At 38.7% G+C, this 23,901-nt stretch overlaps 3 protein-coding genes and 1 pseudogene across 4 annotated transcripts; 3 read left to right on the top strand and 1 right to left on the bottom strand.

The window, feature by feature from the left end:
- The first annotated feature begins 46 nt into the window (after positions 1–46).
- LOC111341864 (uncharacterized) lies at positions 47–2,985 on the top strand. 2 transcript variants are annotated; one of them, XM_022948894.2, is made up of 4 exons: positions 47–613; positions 1,295–1,602; positions 1,762–1,843; positions 2,360–2,985. In XM_022948894.2, exons 1-4 carry the CDS (start codon positions 319–321, stop codon positions 2,713–2,715), a joined length of 1,041 nt encoding a protein of 346 aa, XP_022804629.2. In that variant the 5' UTR covers positions 47–318; the 3' UTR covers positions 2,716–2,985. The 2 variants fall into 2 exon arrangements, with proteins under 2 accessions (XP_022804629.2, XP_022804628.2); XM_022948893.2 differs by having other exon boundaries at positions 52–613; positions 2,348–2,985.
- LOC111341866 (uncharacterized) lies at positions 2,875–7,620 on the bottom strand. The gene is made up of 3 exons (XM_022948896.2): positions 7,146–7,620; positions 4,564–4,800; positions 2,875–4,082 (listed from the first exon to the last, which is right to left on the bottom strand). The coding sequence occupies exons 1-3, from the start codon at positions 7,468–7,470 to the stop codon at positions 3,715–3,717; spliced, it is 930 nt and encodes a 309-aa protein (XP_022804631.1). The 5' UTR covers positions 7,471–7,620; the 3' UTR covers positions 2,875–3,714.
- Positions 7,621–7,736: 116 nt separating this feature from the next.
- On the top strand, positions 7,737–11,973 carry LOC111341863 (uncharacterized). The gene is made up of 5 exons (XM_022948892.2): positions 7,737–8,253; positions 9,234–9,535; positions 9,984–10,134; positions 10,623–10,868; positions 11,170–11,973. Exons 1-5 carry the CDS (start codon positions 7,947–7,949, stop codon positions 11,652–11,654), a joined length of 1,491 nt encoding a protein of 496 aa, XP_022804627.2. The 5' UTR covers positions 7,737–7,946; the 3' UTR covers positions 11,655–11,973.
- Positions 11,974–18,737: 6,764 nt separating this feature from the next.
- On the top strand, positions 18,738–19,836 carry LOC148727572 (uncharacterized; annotated as a pseudogene).
- Positions 19,837–23,901: the final 4,065 nt, after the last annotated feature.

Below are 23,901 nucleotides of genomic sequence, written 5' to 3'. Positions count from 1 at the left end.
CTAGAAGGCTTTAGGTTCCAAATTTGAAGTGACTTTTGGTGATGATTACATTGAGAGACAAACGATTATACTTCTTAGTTGGTACAGAGTGATCACCACGATGGATCACTGCAATGTTTCCAATTTTATTTGCAAAGGCTTTTTTTTCAGCCACGTGACAAAGTCAACATGGCAAGCTATTGTTTATGATTGGTGAAAATTGAACTCCTTTCTAAGAAATCGATCTGCAACGATCGATTCCATGATTCACAAAACGGTGGTAAACATTAATTTCCTTATCACAAAACTCCCTCCTAAAGCACAAAGCAACTGGAGACAATGGAGAGAGAATCGATGAAGGGCTACTTGTTCAACTGTGACAAAACATGTGAACTAGAAAAAGTAGAAACACTTCTGATTGAAATGGAAGAGAAGCACAACATGAAGATCGATGTTGAAAAGTTATATTTTGGATTGAGAAGCATGTCTGAAATTTGCGACACTAAGATTCCGCTGTTAGAAATGAGTTTTGCCGTTTTCGTGGTCCATGCAAATGAATCTCGTCTCTCGATCAACGAAGAAAATGCTGGAATTGGTTACGCCAAGTTCTACAAAGCATTATTGAAAGCCACGGGTGAGTATTCCAAGGGCGGAAGCGTTTGAAAAGTCGTATTTTCATATGTATATCCGTTTCAGTGTTACACAGCAAACATAAAATAGTAAGTTGAGTCTGACTTTGCACTTTCTATTGAAGCATCAATGAAAGCTTTTTAAAGTCGGGTTTACTGTATTATTTTACCATAATTCAACTACTTTCACTTTCGACACTGGGCTTCATCAAAGTCTTGCTGTTGCTGCCGCTGTCACTGTCGCTGCCGCTGTCGCTGCCGCTGTCGCTTCCGCTTCCGCTGCCGCTGCCGCTGTCGCTGTCGCTGTCACTGTCGCTGCCGCTGTCGCTGCCACTGTCGCTGCCGCTGTCGCTGTCGCTGCCGCTGTCGCTGTCACTGTCGCTGTCACTGTCGCTGCCGCTGTCACTGTCGCTCCCGCTGCCGTTGCCGCTGTCGCTGTCACTGTCGCTGCCGCTGTCGCTGTCACTGTCGCTGCCGCTGTCGCTGTCACTGTCGCTCCCGCTGTCGCTGTCACTGTCACTGTCGCTGCCGCTGCCGCTGTCGCTGTCGCTGTCACTGTCGCTGCCGCTGTCGCTGTCACTGTCGCTGCCGCTGTCATCGTCATTTTAAATATCATCGATGATATTTAACACCAGCATTGTTTTTATTACTAATATCTAGTTACAATGGTTTTTTCGATTACTCAGGAGACAAAGTGTTGATAGTAATCGCAGGAGACACGAATTACTTAGATGAAAACGAAGAGGAACAGTCTTTGATCTCACGCTGGGCACGAAGAAAAGTGGCCTCGCAGTTTGATGACGAGTATCTTGATGGAAGGAAAAGTTTTATTTTGTCTTGGAACAAAGAGCACCGAGCGATCCACCAGCAGGCACTTCTACACTTCTTTGATCCAAACAAGAAAGGACAGAAGTTTCAATATCGACCAAAACCAAAGCTTACCCCTGAGCCCCAGGTCACCTCGTCAGCAGCCGCTCCAAGAGAGGATGATATGGTAGGGTGGTGCAAAACGCTATTCTTTTATTGCATTTCTGATGGTAAATTGAAGCAAGCTGGTCTTTCTCCCTTTCCCTATGCTTACAAGTTATCATTATTTCCAAGAAATATGAAGAATATCGCGTAGGAGTCAATGCTACATCATTTCCCTGAACAGGTTTTAGAAGAAGGCGATCTTGATCCACTTGTGGAGAATGATGAAGTGAATATCGAGAATGAAAGGCGAAACCGCTATGGAGGTCAGTAACTTATTATGCTATCTTAGAAGCCAAAGTTATCACCTGATTCTTTTTGAACAAGCTAAATTGTAACAGTATTTAAGACCTTCCGTTGATGATTTTAGGGCTATGAGAAAAATGTTTAGTAGTTTTTTAAATCACGTATATTGTCTATGAAATATAATTATCATCATCTCTCTGCGATAAGAGAAAAGCGGCGGTTCCGGTCAGCGTGCATTATCAATTTCAACAAAATAAAATGTACTGCTATGCTTTTTTCGTGGTCAGTATTCTAGGCTTCCCTTCTACTTCTCCCTTTCCGCAGATGCTTTTCTAATTTTTTTTCTCGAAATCAATTTATAAATAAATTGGACAGCCCCACGCTGACTTATATAGAAAGCATATTTTGACTCGGACGAGCCACTGGTGAGTCTAAAAAAGCATAGCTTGATTACGGTCGAACCACCATCAACCGGTGGTGTCAACTGCACTCATTTTCATCACAGTTATTACTTTAATATCCAGCAATCTCCTCAGTCACTGCTCTAGTAAACTACCCAAAAGGAACCGTGCTGCTTAAGACGCGCCTGCGATATGGAGAAGTCTCTCTTGAAGGGAAAGATGTCGTGGAATGGCAGGAAGAGTGGCAGCCATCTGAAATGAATGCTCGGGACCTGGAAGAAAAGTGGAACTTGGTCCCTGATGCTGAGGTGCAGTTCACTGCCGATGGCGATGGCGGGGCCAGCTGCGTCGTAAAAATGAATCGTTGGCAAAAATTTAAGTATTATATGTGGAGTATCTTTAATTGCATGAAAACATGTATATGCGCAGTTGGGATGTTTGTATACAGTCTCATCAGGTCTTGCTACCACTGGATTAGAGCTAAATTCTAAGGAGAAGTAACTCATGTAATCAATAAATGCAACTGAGCAACACCAGTTGATAATCAGGTCAGGCAAAAGGAAAACATTATGAAAGTGAGCGCACAGTCCAATATGCATGCAGGCATTTAATATCTAGCTATGACAGTAAGTTCAAGCCCCATAAAGATCTTCTGAGTTTTCAAACTTATTTATTCTTCAGATCCTGTAGCACGGATGGTAGTGAAATATTCTCAGGTGTAACAATACAAAGAAATTAAATTCAAGCATGGTAAAGTAGAAGTATTGTCACAGGGTGACGCTTTCAGCTTTTTAAAATCAGTTGCTAGTCTTTTCTGCACAGAATTCGCGGAACGTCCATACGAACTTGATCTCGCCCCGACACGAACACGATAGAAGTGTAGGGGAAACATGAAACGAAGTCCAGTGTTTTCTCTCCTTCTTGAGTGCTATAGCCCCTTCCTGAGTGCTTTATAACGGAACAAAGTAGAGCCAAAGCTTCTTTTTTTGTCCTGTTAAACATCCAAATTTCTTAGCAAGTGTGTTTACTGATTATTTTCTAATCAGAGCGTTAGCTATTTTCTAATCAGAGCGTTTCTAATCAGAGCGTTAGCCCTTCGTCGGAAGGGCTAACGCTCGAAACGTTATGTAATCATTACGGTGGCCAATTTACCATTTCAACTTTGTTGATATATCCAAATTATTTATTTTCTTATCAACCTAGGTGTAACGATTACAAGTTTATATGTCCTCCACGGATAACCTAAAATTCATGCACTGACATGCTGTGACTGAAAGAGAGAATGAATCCGATGGCTATGAAAACAACAAAGTATACTGATATTTACATATATAGACATACATATTGGTCACTGTATCTCCCAGCTCTTAAAGACCGTAACTATTCCGCTTCACATCTAGGTTGCCTGTACTTCAGTTGGTTTCCGAACTTTCGATTAACTAGTAACTGAATCATGTTTTGGATTAGGAAAAATGTCTTCAGTGAAGGGTTTACGGAAAACTCTTAAACGGAATAAGCGGAGGTTGGTCGTCATTCTCCACTGGGACTGGAGACCTGAGGCCATCAACTGCCGACTCTGAATTCCGTGCCTGCTTCTTACCGTTCTCTCTTTTAGTTTGCCGCACCCTGATCGACCGTTCACCGCAATCCAATGCTTGTTCCAACATTTCCAAGACACGTTTCTTGTAAATGGGATCAAGATCTTGTCCTCGTGCTGGGTTGGCAATAAAGAACACTTTTTTCTTGTCACCACCGGTGACCTCAATAGCTTCACTTGTCAATTTCTCTCTCTCATCATCGGCGTTGGGCCTCTTTTGAATCTCGTCATCAAACGTTATGACAGTAAATATTGTTATTACTGCAAAAGATGACGAAATAGTCATGTGACGAACAACGCTGAGCTTTAAATTCACTTAATCAGTGTGGCTCGTCAAACAGAGAGCCTCCTCACTTTCTTTTCTCTTAATAATCTCCACAAACCTCTGTGATAATGTTGGACATGACTATGTTATTTTTTTTTTACGTGCAGGCAGATTAGCCTTCTTGGCCTACTTCTGAATGAAAAATAATTTGTTTTAAACATGTTGTTGAAGTCGAAGGCTACATAGGAAAACATGTAAGAGACTGAAATTAGACTCGCCATAAATGAAAAAGGTACATTTAAGGCCTATAATGCAGAAATTGGCATCACCAACAGTTACTATGCTGATTTGAAGTGGTTTGGAGTGAGGTTCCATATGAGAAATAAGTCAGAAAGGAAAACCAAAGCATTGAGGGACGAGGGATATCTGCTTTCACCATATCCTTACTCAGAATGATTTAAAATAGGATCTACTCACTTGCTCTTTTCAGTTGCTCTTGAACAAACGTAATAATCTCCCTGTATTTTCCCTTCTCGAATCTGATGTCCACACCCTTTATTACCCAAAACACAACATGCATCTGATCGACCAGCGGGCGTTTTTCTAATTTATAGGCAGCAGGACCAGCGGCTTCTGCCAATTGAGCGCTTTCGTGATCTCGCTTCAGTTCTTCTCCAGGTCGGTGAATGCCAAAAAGAATACGAAACAGCTCCCCTGCGTATATCAATGACAAATATAATTAACAAATGGTAAACACCACAGCGTACACTATTGAGTTATGGATGCACGCGGGAGGTTGCTGAGCACGAAAGAAGTGTAAGAATCGCTCGAGGCGATAGCCGAGAGCGACTCTAGCTTCTTGAGTGCTTAGCAAACCTCCCAAGTGGATCCATAACTCAATAGTGTACGCTGTGGTGTTTACAATTTGTTTTATAACATAAAATTGATACACTGTAGCTTAAGAGTTCCCTTTTATTTAACAAATCTTACGTGACCAGAAAAAACAAGCGCGCGCGAAAAAATAGTCTTTGCTTTTGTTCACGTCAGCAGCGTACACCCATGAGCCTATGGGGGACGATAAATTGACAAATCAGAGCGCGCGCATTACTTTGGTTATGTTATAATTTTAAGTAAACGTACTTTATTTCTGGATTTACATATTTCTATATCTGCCCTCTCATTTTAGATTATGTTGAGTCTCACTTTTCCTAGTTCCCACCCTTTGGTCTCCTTTCAAGCTAAAAACCCATTTTCTCTTTACATCTTTCGTAAATGGCGGGACTAATTCCAACTCCAATAGTGAGGGCAAGAAAGCTGGCTTGCACGCACATGTGATAATAATAAAAACCCTTGCCATTTTGAAAGTGGTCTATAACACTACCAAGCAATTTCGGCTGAAAACAATAACATTTGTGTAGGTGATAAAAATTTTACCCCTTTACTGAAGCGACAAGCATGTTGAATAAAAATAATCATCATAGATACGGGCTAAGATATTTGGATATAATGTCAAGCTGTTGTGCCTTTCACAAAATCCACTTTATATTCCCCTGAGATTCAAGTCAAGTCAAATTTATTGTACATATACACTTAGCTTTAGTAAGAACCAGCTAAGCTGCAGGTATAACACAGAAACTGAAGGTAAAAAGAACTAAGTTGAGATAATGCCATCTACAGTAACTAAGATGATGTAAGATTTAATTAAGAATTAAAACCACTAACATAGGAGTAGGTCATAATTTGAATATATCAACAAAGTTTAAATGGTAAATTGGCCACCGTTACGATTATAAAAGCTGACGTTTCGAGCATTAGCCGTTCGTCGGAGCGAATAGAGGAATTGTGGGTTGTGTGTGCTTTTAAAGGCAGAAAAAGAAGCTACTTGATTGGTGGGAACATGGCAACAAGAAAAACACGAATAAATTAGGTAGGTCACTCTTACGAGACGTATAAAAAACCACAACCGTTCGTTAAACTGGATGAAAAGTGCCTCTAGGCAATGGCCACAAGTTATTTCTCTAAATATTTTCAATTTATTTCTTTATTGTACGCAGGACCCATGTTAATAGCAGTTTTTATTAGTGAAATGGTCATCCAGCATAAATATTTATTATTATTATTATCATCATCATCATCATCATCATCATCATCATCATCATCATTTCATATAATGAGGAAATCTAAAACTTATTGAAGATGAAGTATGACGATCATAACATGATTATACCAAGGCGGTGGAGTATCAAACAGTTTCTATTTGTTATCTCAGTATTTCACTTCTTTATATTACTTAAAACTTCTATAAAATCGGTTTATCGTCTCCTTTACCCCTTTTCTCCTCGCGTTTAATTTTAGAGTTCAATATAACTTTTCTTATCTGATTATTCCCATATCAATCTTCATTTCCGATCACTTCTCTCCTTCATCTACCCATATTACGCCCGCACCTAATGGACCTGAATATGGGCTTAATACGTGGTAGTACCTTGTTTGTAATTTACAACTTGCAAGGTAACTTCTATAAGTATATACTGGTTTAAACAGTAGATAGCGTTAAAGGGACGTGTACTCTCTGGTTAGCTCTTAAACCCTGACTGTATCCTTCGCTATTCACCACCGGGCGACCCGTGCAGGATTTGCGCCCGGAAATATTATAATCGTTAAAGGAATTAATGAGTTAAAGTCATATTTTTGTGCCATATTATCTCACTGTTTTAGTTTATACTGAGAGACTTGTTCACCTCAGTGTCAGTGGCTTACCACTTTAGCCAATTCCACTTCGGTGAATAGCTGTTAAATATCCAGCGTGAGATTTCACTGAAATTGTAAGCACATGTTCAAGAGCCATCACGCAACGGCGAATATGAAATCTAAAAAAATCTCGCTAGCTCATTCCCTTCCGGTTTCACTTTAACCTGTGGACAATTTTCCGATTTTAATCGCGTTTATTTCACTAGACAGGATTGAATCAAACGACAAGAGTTTTTCATGAGCCCACGAGAATGTACAATTTACTATTCAGAGCATTTTAACAGGTAGTTGAAGTCAACAAAACCCACCTTCTTCTTTGATGTCCATTGCGAAAAATCCCCGTGTGTCGTAAAGCTTGACTGGGATTCCCGGAAGAACAAAACTTTCCAAAGCCTTCGTTCCATCCTTACCGGTATTTTGAATTATAGCTGGCTCTTCTTCAAGACTTAAAGCCTTGTGAATAGAGTTAATCAGAGCGGATTTTCCAGAGCCAAACATTCCAAAGAACACGATATTTAAAAAGCATCCTTCCATTTCGCCCTCCAGAGCATCATGAAACGTCTGGTACTTGCCGATGTTGTATTCAAGAATTTCGGTTCGTAACGATGTAATTTCATCTCCTAGCACCTCCATAACTTATATCCAAGAAATAGGCAGATCCTAACCAAACCAGTGATTGTTACAGTTTTGTCTCAGAAGGCCTGATCCATGATACCGTAGCCACGACGCTTGACGTCGGCTGACGTATCATGTGACAATTGCAGATTTCTGAGAAGACCCAATTTACGTTCAGAGTCATTCAGATAGCTGTTCCTTGAAACGTAACGAAGAGTCTTCATGAAACGGGATTTGGTATAGTGTTTTTATTTACACTCATAACTGTTGAAAGCAATTACCCTGTTTTGGAATCGATCTGTTATTAATCTAAGAAATAATGGTGACTTGCGTGACCGAAGTTTATTCGCTCGCTGTTATGCAAATTATTCTCCGAAATTTTCGTAGTGACCAAACCCTCACGCAGTTACGAAACAGCGGAAGACCCGGAGCCGTAGAGACTGTAGATCATTGCCTCAAAAGCGTTTGCAAAAAGAACCAAATCACTAAGAAAGATGGGCAGTCGAAAATGTTTTTATCTTTTCAACTGCGATAACACGTATAATTTGGATGTTGTTGAAGAATTGTTGAACGCCATTAAAGGGAAAACGACGGACATCGATATACAGACGAAGAAGGAATATTTTCGCCTTCACCAAATGTCTGAGTTGGCCAAGACTATTGATGAACAGACCAATAGTGGACAAAAAATGGATTATGCCATTTTTGCCATTAATGCACACGAATCTAGACTGTCGATTAACGAGGAGAACGCTGGAATTGGTTATGCAAGGATATACAGAGCTTTACTGATGGCAACGGGTGAGTGTTGAAATTATGAATGATCGTCTATCATTAGGAATTCTCTTAAACAATCCAAGTGATTTTCAAGTCTCATCTAACACAAATGACACGAAACAAGAAAAACGCTACGACATAAGTAAGATTTTTTTGGGACAAATAAGCAAGAGTGAGGAACGTTTCTGCTGTCATGGTATGTTGTTTACAAAGAAACAATGAAACAGTGCGTGACAGCTCGCGCTCAATTTAATACCAAGATGAAACTTCTCTCTGCTCAAGTCGGAGTTGTAGCTAACTTTTTATTTTATTTTTTATCGTAGTATTATTTTCTTTCTTTTTGTCTTTTGTTTCCTTTGGGAAGTGGACGGTGAGAGAAACGAATCAGAGTTACATTATTTGAAGGTGGAACAAAGCGCAAACTAACTCCGTACTCAAGGAATACAAGACAATTTAGAGGGAAAATGTAGCAGTCTGACACAAGTCACCCGTTAATTCTTTCCATGCGCCCTATCATTCTTGGCTTTATCCAAAAATTTAAACATAAGAAAACATCAACTCATTGTCTTATTAGAGCAATTTGAAGTTCATGTTTATTATCCATTCTACCAATTGCAATCGTCAACGAGAGGAGTGTTGCCGTCTATCTGTCGTTTGCGTCTGCTTTGTTTTATTTCTTTCTGTTTTTTGTTTTTTTATTTTTTTTTCCTGACGAATCATTTTTGTTCGATTCCTTGGTATAGACCTCATTCATGATGGCGGGCACGATAATTACAATTCTCATGTGCATGCGGATTAGCCTTCTGGTCCTCACTTTTGAGTGAGAACTATGTTGTTTTTGCATGAATCTAGAATAATAACAGTAAGGCTCACCATTTATAATATGTGAGCCACTTGAAATTGTGGGTGGTTTGCTCATCACTGAGACCGGCCTAAGAAGTATGATGAAATCCTCACCACCCGGCTGATCGTATTGTTTTTTTTCACATATGTTATGCCTCCAGATGAAAGAGTGATTGTTATTATTGGTGGGGATGACAACTACAGAAATTCCACTGAGGAAGACGAATCCCTCCTATCGCGTTGGGTTCGGAGAAAAGTTTCTTCTCAGTTCAGAGAGGAATTCATGGATGGAACAAAGGGGTTTATTTTTTCTTGGGACAAGAAGCACAGGGAGATTCACGAGGAGGCGATACTGCATTTTCTTGATTCCAAGAAGAAGGGTGAAAAATTTGTATATGAACAAAAACCTCATACAGAGCCCACGAAGTGTAAAACTGCAGTTCAGGCAGATGATCAAAAGAAGGTGCATCAACCATTTAATTCTAAATGCCTTATTGCCAATTCTTCCATCGGGCTGCTCTGAATTCCCGGGAAACTTATTGATACATTAAGTATTACAACCGTGTAACTCCCCTTAGTTGGCGTGCGCGCTGATTCTTATTATCCTACCTTAAGCTGAGTAATGCAATACCATTGTAAGATGAAGTAGCCAATCAACCATTTTTTGGGTCAACCTGTCGTACATGTAAGTGGTCACCCTTTGCGTCTTTATTGCAAGCCTTTTTCGTGTCCATTGAACGCTCAAGCATTGAGCCATTATCTTCCCAAAGCATAAATTTCACAGTTATCACAAAGTGGAAGCTTAAAACACTTTTGGGTAAAATACAGTCATAAGGAGTTACTTTGGGATAAAATAAAAATAGCTGGTTTCTAGTTTTGAATCAATATTTTGTTCTGTTCTTGTGTCCTAGGAAATTGAACCACATCCAGAAAAAATCCAACAAGAAGAGAGTGAAACACCTGCAAAGCCTACATCTGCAAACTTTCAGGGAGAAAAGGATGCCGATGCAACAGACATAGCGGAGTCAAATGATTCTGGGGCAAAACCCAAGGAGAAGATTTGTACGTTAATCCCTTGAAATTGTTTGTGTATTGGTATCTCTTCCCTATAAGTACAAGTACGTTTACAGAAAGAACTGTTCAATTGAGACTCTGCTGGTTATTTGCGAAGTAAAATTATTAATTGTTTCTCGTTCTTGGAAAGAATCCTAAATTTGGCGCTCTTGAGCTTCGTCTAGGGTAAAATGTCTAAAGTCTGAAAAATTTTAATATTACATTACATTAATTATTATATTAGTGCATAGTTTTGGTCGTAATGGTGTTTGGAAGACCACTGCCACTCTTTGAGAAAATGTGGGTAAACTTTGTCGCATTGATCGTTTTGTAGTAATATTCCATGTATCATGGCTATGGAAAATGCTGGGTCGGATGTACATTTTGACCTTACCCAAAGTGTGAATGTCTTGCATTACTCATAACACTGACTTGAAAAAATTTATTTCGGGCTCTTTCTAACCCGTGGTTTTACATTGACTTGTTCGTTTTCACAGCTTCTAAATCAAGGACGAAGTTACTAGTCCTTGGTCGTTATCAGTCTGATTTATCTCTTTTGGAGAACCTGTTTGGTGACGATTTTTCAGGAAAGGTCTCATTCTCCAGCGGCCCTCCAGAAGGCCTGAAAGACGCTCTAAAATCCTATCCAAGGTCCTGTTTCATTTTTGTGGATTGCAAAGCCTCTGTGGAAGAGTTTGCATCGTATTACGGGGACCTGTTAAATGATGCAAGAGATAAAGTTGGTAAGATTATATTTTTTTCTCGGGGGCACAAGGAAGTAGGACTCTGCAATTGCGTGGATGTAAAGTTTTCTTTTTTCTTTCTTTTTTTTCTTTTTTTTGCTGTTAAGCTCCCATCCAATTTTGGAACAACGCATATTATGTATGCGTAGATTATTGTTTTTGTTTTCCGCGTTTTCCTTCAAAATAGGCCAGTAAAACAGGAGAATTGATTTTAAAGACTGCCTTATAAGCTTCTTTGCATTTGTTTTTACAGTTATTGACTATTCTTACTATACCTTGCAGATCTTTTTTTTCTTTTTAGCGAAAAAAGTTGTCCTTATCATATGCGATGATAACCGTCAGACGGACGAAGACACTATTACAGCTAAGATTACTGAAATTCTCAAAGAAAAAGTTTGGGTCCTGTGGTGGAGAGAAAAGTTTCGCACGCAAGAGAAATTTTTAGGATGTAATGTGCCGTTTCACCGATCACAATCTCTTCCTAATGGTTCGCAAGAAAGATATGCAGATCGTCACACACCATCAGAGCATATCGACAAGTCAAGACTAGTTTTGAAGACCCGACTTCGGTATGGAAATATTTCATATCCCGATGTCGAAAGGCGTTCCGGACAATGGAGCCCTTCGAAAGAGATAGTGGACGGCTTATTAAAAGATTGGCATTCTGCTCCCAACGTAGAATTACTGATACATGAACATAGGAAAACTGGAAAAACATATTACCGGGTAGTTGTGAATGACAATTCTCAAAACAAATATATGGTACAGTTCTTTTACAGTTCTTAGAAGAGCATCGCTGCACTAAGGTCTAGCTGTCTTCCAGTTGAAAGAGAAAGTAAACCTACCCCTCCACCTTTTGATTGACTCTATTTAAGAACAGACACTTCAAAATGTTTACTTTCTAGCGCGCAAAAATGCGGTGTACACTTCAGACTAGCAGTGGAATTCGTTACTGACGTATAATGTATCCAGCGTCTTTTGTGACGAAAACGTCACTTTCAAAGGCGTTTTACTGGGAAAAGACTATGAGATGAGGAGTACTCTGATTGATTTCTATACATTCAAACCATTGAGTAAAAGTGTCATTTGTCGTTTTATACCTAAAGGCTTCAGTTTCGTCCCTTACATACCCTGAAAAGATGAAAAAAAGAGTGCTGTGTCCACAAGTATCGCGCATTTAAGAGGGTACCACGAGCACACCAGGATGTCAAAACTCCTGCCAATTTCGTCCTTTTGTTTCATTCGGAACGAATCTGCTCCGCGTGATGATAAAATTTACTCGCGGTACACTATTTTCCTTGAACCAAATTTGTTTCTATTGCCCTAACTTGAATTAAAGCTTTCTTGGAGTCCGTTAAAATTTACAGCAACAGCTTAAAACGCTTAACCTTGGCAAAAACTATCTAATAAAGGCTAAAATATCAGACAGCAAACGCGATTTCCATCGCCTCGTGGAGAAAATAGGCTATCAAGTCCTCATTGTCTAAACTTTTTCTCCCTAGGTATTCTTTTTTCTATTTTTTTATATCCTCCATTTCAACAAATTAGAACCTAATGAATAATCTCAAGAAACATAAGAAGACGGAGAAGGGCATAATATAGCGGGATAATTAGATGCCCTTTATGTTAAATTACATTTTTTCATATCGTAAAAAGAAGCAATACAAACATAAGATACAAATATAAGAGAGGGACTAGGAATAACACCTTAAACAAATACATAAAAATAATACATGGTCAGAGGAAGACATTAATCAGTATTGAGAAAGGTAATGTAAGAACAGTGCTCTTAAAAAAGTCTTTTTAGTGGGCTTCTCTCGTATAGACTTAAGAATACCATTCCAATAGTACCATCATATAACAAAATTTATTCTGAAGGGGCTAGGGTTCAGGTACTGCAAAGATGTAGTACTTCTAGAGGCATAATCATGGATCTCGGACACAAAAGACAATGCAAAATTAGAAGATTTTTTGTCTACAATATAATTGTAATATAGCTGAGAGGTACTTAATTCAATTATGTCCGGAAGCTTAATTAGGCCAAGGTCTTCATTATGGGGAATAACATGGTCACGAAGTGGTTCATTGTTGATGATTCTTACAGCTCTGTTTTGTTGCTTTACCAACTGAGACGATGGAGCTTCGTAATTATTACCCCACAATATTCAGCCGTATGTTAAAAAAAGTATATACAATTGCAAAATATACACTTAAAAGAGATTGATTTGTTACATGTCATTTCAGTTTTGCGATGATGTTTAGTCTTTTGGTAATTTTACACCTAATATAATCAGTCTGGTTATTTTTCTGTTTATTTTTCTGCCAGAACAGAAAACAATCGATAACTAATCCTAAATATTTAACAGTTTGAGATCGTGTTAAAGGTATTGATCTGCTAATTCAAGGGAGGGGAGGGAATATAAATTGTAATTATTTCTCTGTCATGATTGGAAAACCAACTTATATAAGCATAGCTATTCATAGATTGATGGTACTTCGAAATTTCTTGGCTGGATCAGTATATCTAAATCTCTACCAACTGCTGTTAAAGATGTGTCTCCCTAGGTGAGAAAGTTATCACAGTTATTTGCAGCTCTTTGTTCCGATCCAAAGGAGAGCTATCGAGAATCGATGGAATCATTAAGTACTTCGTCGAGGAAACAAGAATGACGACACTGTTTTATTGAAAGGTGGCCGGGTAACTTGCCTTTAGGTTCGTGTATTTTTTTCAGTTTTTGTTCCATTTTTATGGAACTTCATCTCCGTCCAAAAAAATGCCAAAAAAAAAAAATCAAAGGAGACTGTAAATAAGTTGTGGATACATTACGTTTCATTGGGTTTTGAAGATAATTAAATACCCAGCTGACATATCATGGCAAAAAAGTCTTTCTTGCATTTTTCAAAGGAAGGTGGTGATCCTCTTAGATTCCTTAATACTCTAAATCCTTCATCTTGATGAGTTAATTCATTTACATAATCATCTGATTTAAGGTCACCAGCAGTATATTTGTTGCCTTTTGTTTTACACTTTCTTAGAGAGATACAGGCGCTATTTTGAATTTGTTTAATTTGTAACTTTTTAAATTTATAATTCTATTTCAATTTAATTTAATTTAATTATTGATATCATCAAAAAAAGTTGATTTTTTTATTGTTACTGCATGAAAAAGTCTTGGACAGTATTTTATAAGTGCTTCTACTTTTTGTAATTGTTATTTCATTATAAAGATTAGAGTCAGAAGCACATCTCCGTCTGCTGGACGCACTGCGGCAATATAAGAGCACTTGCTACACATATTTGTCACAATTGAAGAGATTTGAGTGACAACGTTAATCACCTGCAGACCAAGCTGACACAAGTTTTTCCTCTGGGAAATGATATCTTTCCTCAGTCATCACTAACCTTCACGAAGGAGATGTCAGAAAGTGCAACCGTAGCAACATGTTGTGTAAATGTTACAACCTTTGACTTGAACCTTAAAGCTTACTGTTATCAAGATATTTTTCTTGTTAAAAAGATATGTAATAGGCGAACATTATTACATTACCTATCTGTAATTTGGCCTTATCCCCAATCATATAATGTTGACAAAAACCTGTCATTGTGAAAGAGCTGCCATTTTACTGTGGTGATGTTTGTTAATTTCCGTCATTGATTTCTGTTTATGTGAGGCAAGCATGTGTTATCACTTTTCCACTGTGTCCATCAGCTGTTGATGTAATTGTTTTCTCGGGGAAGGTATGTCATTCTACAAGAATGAAAAGAAAGAAAATCTTAAGGTTATGGTTAAAACATTTTATTCTAAGAATTTAGGAAAGCCTGTGAATTGTAGTAAGCTACCTGTCGATATGGAAAGAGCTTTCTATTGTTACAACAGAGTTCTCATAGGTCATGGACAACCTGGGCTGGGCAGTTGCATCTCTTGGTATTTTGGACTATAAATCATGATCTCTTTTTGGAGCAGCAATCATTTTCACCTTACCGTCCTTGTTAATATAAAGCTTTCATTAGTGCAATAGTGTAAGTGCCCGATGTAAAATAAATCAAATAGTGATAGCAATAATGACAATAGTAAGTTGTTAGTATTATGGTATTAAGATATCACAGTGATAATTATTATTAGTATAATTTCAGAGCTGAGCAAAGAGTTTCCAGCAATCTGATTGGTCGAGCGGTTCCTTATATGACGCTATATAAACGGCTTCAGGCGGTTTATATAAAATGTTAAAATAAAATGTTAATAAATGTTACTAAAATGTTATGATTTTTAGAAATTTCTCTGTTTCTCAGCTCTGAAATTATACCCAAACAATTATTCGCCTCAGGTTCGGTGAAAATTGTCGAATAATCCCCGAGACGAAGTCGAGGGGATTATTCGACGATTTTCACCGAACCTGAGGCGAATAATTGTTAATTTTAAAAGCTTTATGACATCTTGTGATCTGCTTCTATGAACCAGTGGTTTATTATAATCAATTCTTATATATAATTATAACTACATGTTGTGGAACAAAACATATATGCCATTTTACCTTCTTGCTTGTTGACTGTTTTTCTTTTAGTGTGCCCTGTTGCTATCTGGACCATTTTGGCACTCCAAAAGGTTATGGCCAAGAACGATAAAGGGAATCCCATCAAATTCTAAATGCACTTCCTTGGTTTCCTGAGCATCTTTCTAGTACCTGCGATACCTAATTGAACCTCTTTTTGTTGTCTCTGTGTACTCTTTATATACTGTAGCATATGAATGGCCTATTCAGTAAGTAATAATGTAGGTTACAGAGGGTCCCCAATAGGGTTCTTCAATCCCGCCATCCCGACCGGAATTTTCCTTCAATCCCGAGATCCCGACGGTTTCTACCGGCTAATCCCGATCCCAGTCATATTTTCTTAATTCCTTACTTCAGCAAAGATGATTCTTGAAGTTCCGTTTCAGATTCCCTCACAGCAGACTCAAGCACTGACTATGAGTTGAATTAGCTGTATCTCTCTGCACTAAAACGATGATCTAGTTCATTTGTTTTTCATGACTGGTTTTAAACGAGTTTGGTCAGTCAATGAGTTATTTTCATGATTTTTATAGCTGGTTTTTTTTTGTTTTCTTTTTTTCTGTTTTGCCCCTTTTGTTTGATAACACCCACCTTCCGGATCACTTCGATCCCTGAAAAAAGTGTCTCTCGGAGATGATAGCGATCAATGAAGACATTAAAGGAGAACTGAAGCCTAAAAGTGAACCATTCTTAAATTGCAGCTTATAGTTCAAAAAGCAATGGTCGAGGGTTTTTTTCAGTCTTTGGGCCCAACTTCGCCTCGGAAAAATAGTTTAAAGTGGTATTTTGGCCTCGTAGTACGGCGGCTCAGAAAATCGATGTCAGCGGTCATTTTAGCTCGCTTTTACGTCACTGGTGAGGAAGAAAGATAATAAACCCGTACTCTTCCTACAGAAATTTGGTTTGGTTATGGAGTTATCGAAGTTGCATGACTTGTAATGAGGACTAACTACGAAAATGAAATAGTAACAGTTGTTTTTCTTAAGTTGGTTCCCCCACTGACGTCATAAACGACCGCTGCTGACCTATTTTGAGCCGACGGTCTTTCCCCCCCAAAAGCGAGAAAAAGGCAACTTCAAATGGAATTTTCTCGTAAAAAACAAGAAGTGAACGAAAATGAATATCGACACTTTATCTTACTCCTCTAAAGCTAACTAGAAATGAATGCAAGCAATATACCAATTTTAGGCTTCAGTTCCTCTTTAAGGATACACATCACGACGCACCACGGCATCTTCACTGTTCACTACACCTATGGCAAGCCACCGTCAATCGCAACTCAGAAGACAGTTTGCTCATTCACAATTTTCAGCCATGGCAACGATCCTCTGGAAATTCCATAAAATCGAGTACAGTTGTGCTCAACAGATACTGAAACATATATTCTTTTCGACCCCAGTTTAACAGTGCTACATGTTCCGGCCCAAAATGCCGTAATCGATCACCGGTAACCAAAGCGTACTATAAGAGGTTGAAATAAGAGCCTGTATGGATTTCAATCTCGAACGAAAACTATTTCTGTTTTCCTTTGAAAAGCTACGATAGAGTTCGAACCTCTCTAAGTGGTGTCCTCTTTATGTCGCCGAAACGCTTCTGTTAACCATTTGACCGATTTTGACGCGAATTAAAGAGTACGCGTCACTGTATTGTAGCTTTCAAAGGAAAAACAGAGATAGTTTGAATTTTAAATCCATACAAACTCTTATAGTACGCTTTGGTCACCTACGGCTAAATTTAATGCAAAATGTTTATTTGATGATTGCTATCATCTAGGAGCTTCTTTAGCAATTCGCTACAATTAAACTATTATAATTCTGTTATTGAAGCGAGCAGTTCTTCCGAAACGTTAAACCGTTCCAAGCAAAAACGTTGCCTCGCGATCCAACGACGGAATTCCACCAAAATCATCGTCGGCCTTGTCGTTATTAGTTCTAAGACTATTGTCTTAATGTCATGTCATTTTTCACTGTCGAAGTTCTCGCAATTCATTGTCTTCATTCGCAATGTAATAGTTCCAAAAGTCTAAATTAGTAGAGGCAACAAAACAGAACTTACCTAACTGCTTCCCTTCTCCTTCCGCGGAAGTTGTGCCCGAAATTTCTCCTTACGAAGAAACGAATATCCGCTCTTCCCCTTCTCATAAAAGCTACGCAGCTAATAACATCGACAACATCATTGTCGATGTTAACTGACATCGCTAGGGCGCGTTAAACTACGCAAACGATAACTTAGCTAGTCTCCCCCGCGTCGAATATCCCACGCGCACCGATCAGGATATGTATAAGCTTGATACTAGAAATATCACGGTCAACAAATAACAAAGATCACAAAGACATTGTCAAATTGGATTCTCATTACGGCCACGGTGTCCAAGGTTCACGAAAATAGACCACAGATCACCATAGGGGTCACAGAGCAGCGTGGTCATTGTTCGACTTTTTCTGAGCATTTCCGACGTTAATAAGATGAGCAAGATAAGGTGACAGCTTGATTTTCTTTGCATATTTCAGCCTCTGGAATTCCCGAATCTCGATTTCCCGACATTTCCCGATTCCCGCCTGTTAACATCGCCAAATCCCGTGTCCCGGTCATAATTACAATCCCGAATCTCGTCCCCCTTCTCCTTCAAAATCTCGAGTCCCGGCCTTCAAATAAGCCAAATCCCGGCTCCCGAAAAACCTATTGGGGACCCTTTTTACATAGTAATCAGGAAATAACATTCAAACAGAGGAAAAGTCATATGCATTTTGTACCAGATACTCCCCTGAATTTTGTAGCAATTAAAATTGTGCTCAACCAGATAACTGCTTAGAAAACATATTTGTTGTGTTTGTGCACTGGGCACAATAAGGTGATGTCAATAAGGTGATGTCAATAAGGAATAATATGAACTGATTGCAAGTATGGTAACATGACATTGTTTCGACAGGTACTGATAAAAAGTGAACTAAAAAAAGTTTGGTGTACTATAGCTAAAAAGAGAGCGAAATGACTGTTGAAATTTAATCTGCCCCTACTTTTAAACTATGCTTTAGAATTCAGAGCAATATTCCACATTGTAGAATCCCTGCTGACCGATGCGCCTTTTATTACCGTGGCTTGAAAATATGGAATAACTTAGACAAAGACCTTAGGGAAATATGACAAATACTAAAGTTTAAAGAACTGATTTGTGACATGAACTGGGTTAGATGATGATCATTGTATGTAGTTATCATTTAGTTATCTTTGTAGATAGTTTTTTTATACAGTTTTTTTTATCAATTAGTGATCTAATCAATTTATTCATTTGTCTATTTAACTTTCTTTTTAATACTGATGCTGAGAAGCCCTTTTTGGGGATGCTCAATAAAGTGTTTTCTGTCGACTATAAATAGACAAGGGGGCCTGTCGACTATAAATAGAGAGTTGGCAATACAATTGGCTAAACATCCCAATGTGTCAGTGACTTTCCTAGTACTAGAATGCACAGAAGACGACAAAAAAGCAAGTAGTAGTTGTAATGTGCGTATCGTTGAACCACAGGATCTGTGTGAGTACAGTCCAGTTGAACGGCTAAGTTTTCCTCTGAAAGATCTTCCCATAGATATTATCATTGGCCATGGTGTAAAACTTGGTAAACAACCTCAAGTTATAAAGAAAAGCCACCATTGTAAGTGGGTTCAAGTTGTGCATACTGCCCCTGAGGAACTTTCAGTGTTTAAAACGTACTCAAACTGCGACAATGCCACATCCAAGGGCGACAGAAAACAGTGGTCTGAGATCAAACTGTGCCAGCTTGCTGATTTAGTGGTGGCTGTTGGACCGAGGCTTTGGGAGTTTTACTCCCGTTACCTTAGCTCATCTGGAAAACATGTTTTCAATCTTACGCCAGCCATCTTTCCTGAATTATGCTCTGTAAAGCTTTCGATTGTTGAGGGTAAGAAGTTCAATGTTCTGTGGCTGCACCATGTGGAATTGAGAAACAAGTGGCAGAGAAACTTGCTTGAGCATGGCTTAAGCAAGGTGCAACTGATTGTGAAATCTTTTGTTGAAAATCGGGAAGACCTGGCTACCCTGCTATCTATAGCAGATCTTGCTATCGTACTCTCGAGAGCAGAAGGAATGGTTTGACCGCCTTAGAAGCCCTATCTGCTGGTCTGCCTTTCCTTGTCAGCCGAAACAGTGGATTCGGTGAGGCTCTCTCGAGAAATCCTTCCTAATATCCCCTGGGTTGTAGATTCTGAGCAATCAGGAAAATGGGCTGAAGCTATCAAGAGTATTCAACAGAAGGGTCGCAAGGCAACAATTGCAGAATGTCAAACGATACGGGAATGCTATGGGGAAAACTACGGCTGGAGGAGTCAATGCAGCGATCTTGTGGAGATAATGGTTAATCTAGCTAATGGCAAGCACTTGTCAGCATAAATCCTGTGAGTTGTTCTTGTCAAGGTGTTACCGATGTTAGGTCTGGCTGCAAAACGAAGTGATGCCCTATGTTCCTAAACATTCCCTTCGTGCTGTATGGAAACTCGTTTAGGGAACTGACAGAAGTTGATGTTTTTCTCCATGTGGTTCTACTAACGACCTACTTAGAAATAACATGAACGTTTGTCTCCAATTTAATCATTATATTTTTACAGCTTCAAGAGGCAAGATAGAGCCGTCGGTTACTGCTGATACTTCAGAAGGTTGGAACAAGGCCTCTATTGAAATATTAGGTCTACTCTGGGACCTTAAGTTGCCTTAAGTCACCTTAAGTTGCCTAAAGTCGCCTTAAATCGCCTAAAGTCACAATGTTTTTTCTGTCAATTTTGCTGAAGTCGCCTTAAGTCGCCTTTTAACACTTCAGTAAAATAAAATCGCTTCAAGTCGCCTCAAAGCGCCTCAAATCGCCTAAAGTCGCAATGTTTTTCCTGCCAATTTTGCTTAAGTCGCCTTAAATAGCCTAAAGTCACCCAAAGTTACGGCTACTTAGGGTCCCAGAGTAGGCCTAATATCGGAAAATAACGTAGAAGAACAACCAGACACTTCATCGAAAGTTCTGCACGGCCAAGAAATTATAGCAGCTGGCAATGAAAACTTTTTGAGAGTCACTGCAGGAAACTTTATCGAAATAATAGTGATAGATTCTTCGAAGCACTGCAGGTAACCATAAACAGCGTATTTCACTTTTAGCTCTTTCAGTTCTTATTTGTTTTGAAAAATCACTGCCAATCTCTTGGCACATGCGTGCAATCAGGGGCAAACTGACCTGTTGATACTGGCTAAAAGTCTCAGCTTTCTGAAAAGTCTGAGTCAGCTGTGTATTTCGACCCTAGCTAGCGTCTGGATACCTTGCCTAAGCTCACAACACTGGATTGAAAAAATCTTTCAGGCTCATTCTAAACCATAGCTTTTACATTAAACTGATAGGAGAGGCAGAGTCCATGAAATGTGAAACGTCAAATGATCAAAAGCAGGTGCGCCTTCTTAATTTAAGGTGCTGCAATAAACATCATCAAATTGCATCAACCCTTAATAGATTCTGTAGTAATTATCTTATCGGCTACTTTGCATTTCCTGGAAAACTTATTGAGAAGAGCTAACTAGTGTTATCTACATTGATGTATCTCCCCCCAGGTAATGGGTTTGAAGATTATCATTACCCTTCTGCTAATACAAAAATATTATACATTGAGTAACCTGTAGTGCAGGTAAGTGGTCACCGTTCAAGTCTCCTGAGCAAGCCTTTTTTGACACATCAGGCATAGATATTAAACTATTACTCTTCATAGGGTAAATTTCCACATTTATCAAAAAGGGTAGAGGACACTTTTGAGATACAATGAAATATATGAAGTTCATATATTTTGTACTGCGGTATTAGATACATATGATGCACGATCCTCGCAGTAGATAGCGCTATTTAAGCAATAGCGAAAATCAGACCTGAAAAAAAAAAAAAGTCAGGCCTGTACGGGATTCGAACCACTGACCTCTGCGATACTAGTGCAATGCTCTACCAATTGAGCTAACAAGCCAACTGGGAGCAGGCCGTGAAAGTGATAAATGAGATACAATGAAATATATGAAGTTCATATATTTTGTACTGCGGTATTAGATACATATGATGCACGATCCTCGCAGTAGATAGCGCTATTTAAGCAATAGCGAAAATCAGACCTGAAAAAAAAAAAGTCAGGCCTGTACGGGATTCGAACCACTGACCTCTGCGATACTAGTGCAGTGCTCTACCAATTGAGCTAACAAGCCAACTGGGAGCAGGCCGTGAAGTTGATTCGTAATAAACCCGTGAAAGTGATAAATGAGATACAATGAAATATATGAAGTTCATATATTTTGTACTGCGGTATTAGATACATATGATGCACGATCCTCGCAGTAGATAGCGCTATTTAAGCAATAGCGAAAATCAGACCTGAAAAAAATCAGGCCTGTACGGAACACTTTTAGTCAACCCACAGTAAAAATAGTCACTTTGGAATAAATAAAAACTGCTTTCCTCAGTCTTATCATACTTTTCCCTTTCTTTTGTCCTAGAAAATTCAAGCATATTTGGTAAAAATCCAACAGGAAGAGAGAGAAATGTTTGAAAAGTATACGGCTGAAAACTGTTGGTGGCAAAATGATGTGCCTACTTCCGGTCTTCAACAAGCTACCAACATAGACATACCTGAATGTCATGGTTCTGGCGCCAAACCCAAGGAGAAGATGGGCAAGTTAATCCGTCACAGTTTATTTCTTGACGAACTTTTGGAAGCAGTCGATGAGAAGTTGCTCCTCATTCAAGAATACAGCCATACATATATAATCATTATGTTACAGTATTACATTAGCGAATTATTTTGGTTGTAATAGTACCAATCTCTGAGCAAATGAGTAAAAACCGGTTAACACTAGTATTAAAGTTTTTAGAAAATGCTGGGTCAGGAATACATTCGACCTTACCCAAAATGCGAATATTTATCCTACGCTCATAACACTGCTTTAAAAATGTCTTTCAGGCTCTTTCTGACCCTTATGTTTACATTAAATTGATGGGAGCACGTTCGTTTACAACATCAGAAGCTGTCTTCAATCATCTTATGGAGATGCAATTGATACGGACTGGACACCATCGAAATCTGGGACGAAGTCAGTTGTACATGGCCGGAATCAGACTGACTTATCTTTTTTTAAGAACCTGCTCAGTGATGAATTATCTGGAAAAGTTGAAAATTTCTACCACAGCCCCCCGAAATTGCTGAAAGGAGCTCTAGACTCTGTTTCAAGCAATCCCATAAGATCCTACTTCATCTTTTTGAATGGGACGGCCGTCCAGGGAGAGTTGGCATCGGATTACAGGGACCGGCTACTATAGGCAAGAGATAAAGTTGGTAAGAGTATCCTTCAGCTTGTAGTCAGTCCAAGTCTTCTTTTTTCTTCATTTGTCTGACATAATCCCTCTTCTCATAGACGCCAGTATATAAGAATTTTAAGTGTTCATACGGATTTTTTTAATAAAAATTCAATTGTTATCATTTTTGAAATGCAACAAGATTTTTCGTGTGAACATGGCTGCATATAAAGCTTCCATCCAAAGGGGAATGTATTTTTTTATGCACAGATTTTTCTTTTTTTTAATTTTTGTCATGGTGTTACCTTTTTAATCGACGAGGAAAAGAGGGAATTTGGCATCATGCTGATGTATAACGCCTCCTTTTTCTCAGCTTTCTAATTGTTCTTAAAGGTTAGGTTGTTCTTAAATACTTTTGTTGTTGCAATCACAGAAAAAAGCCGTCACTGTCATCTGCTCTGATAATCGTCCGGTTGACAAAGATACTATTACAGCAAAGGTTACTAAAACACTCAGAGAAAAGGTCTGTATTATTTGGCGGAAGAAAAATGTTGTCCCTCTAGAGCATTTTTCGAGACAAATGGTGCCGTTCACCGATCACAGCCTCTTCCGGAGGTTTCGCAAAAAAAGATCATCCCGATCTTCACACGCCGCGAAAGCTTATGGACGAGTCAACACTAGTTTTGAAGACCTGATCTCGTTATGGTAGGATTTTATAATCCGAGGCAGAAAAGAGGTCTGGACAATGGGCCCCTTCTAAAGAGATAGTGGACAGCTTATTTAAAGAATGGCACTCCGCCCCCAACGTAGAATTAGTGATATATAGTGAAATAATAGTTTCTTTTTATATATATTTGTATACCCACAAAGTTAAATGTTAATTCTTAATTATTTAATTAATTATCTTGTATTTCTAAACCCATTGTAGCCCAGTCCCTATCCACGCATGTAATTTTATATATTTATTAAATAATTGTAACCACATTGTAATTAAGATTTTCTGTGAAAATGTGAGAAAGAAACTTATCTATCTATATATTTATCTATCTATAACACAGAAAACCTGGAGGAACACATTACCGGGTTGTTGTGAACGACATTAGTCCTCCAAACAATTATATATTGTACAGTTCGTTAACAACATTGCTGCACTAGGGTCCGGTT

Source organism: Stylophora pistillata, chromosome 7 (genome assembly GCF_964205215.1).
Source record: "Stylophora pistillata chromosome 7, jaStyPist1.2, whole genome shotgun sequence".
NCBI classification, from domain to species: Eukaryota; Metazoa; Cnidaria; class Anthozoa; order Scleractinia; family Pocilloporidae; genus Stylophora; species Stylophora pistillata.
Note: the sequence above shows the minus strand (reverse complement) of the source record. Positions and strands in the feature narration are given on the sequence as shown.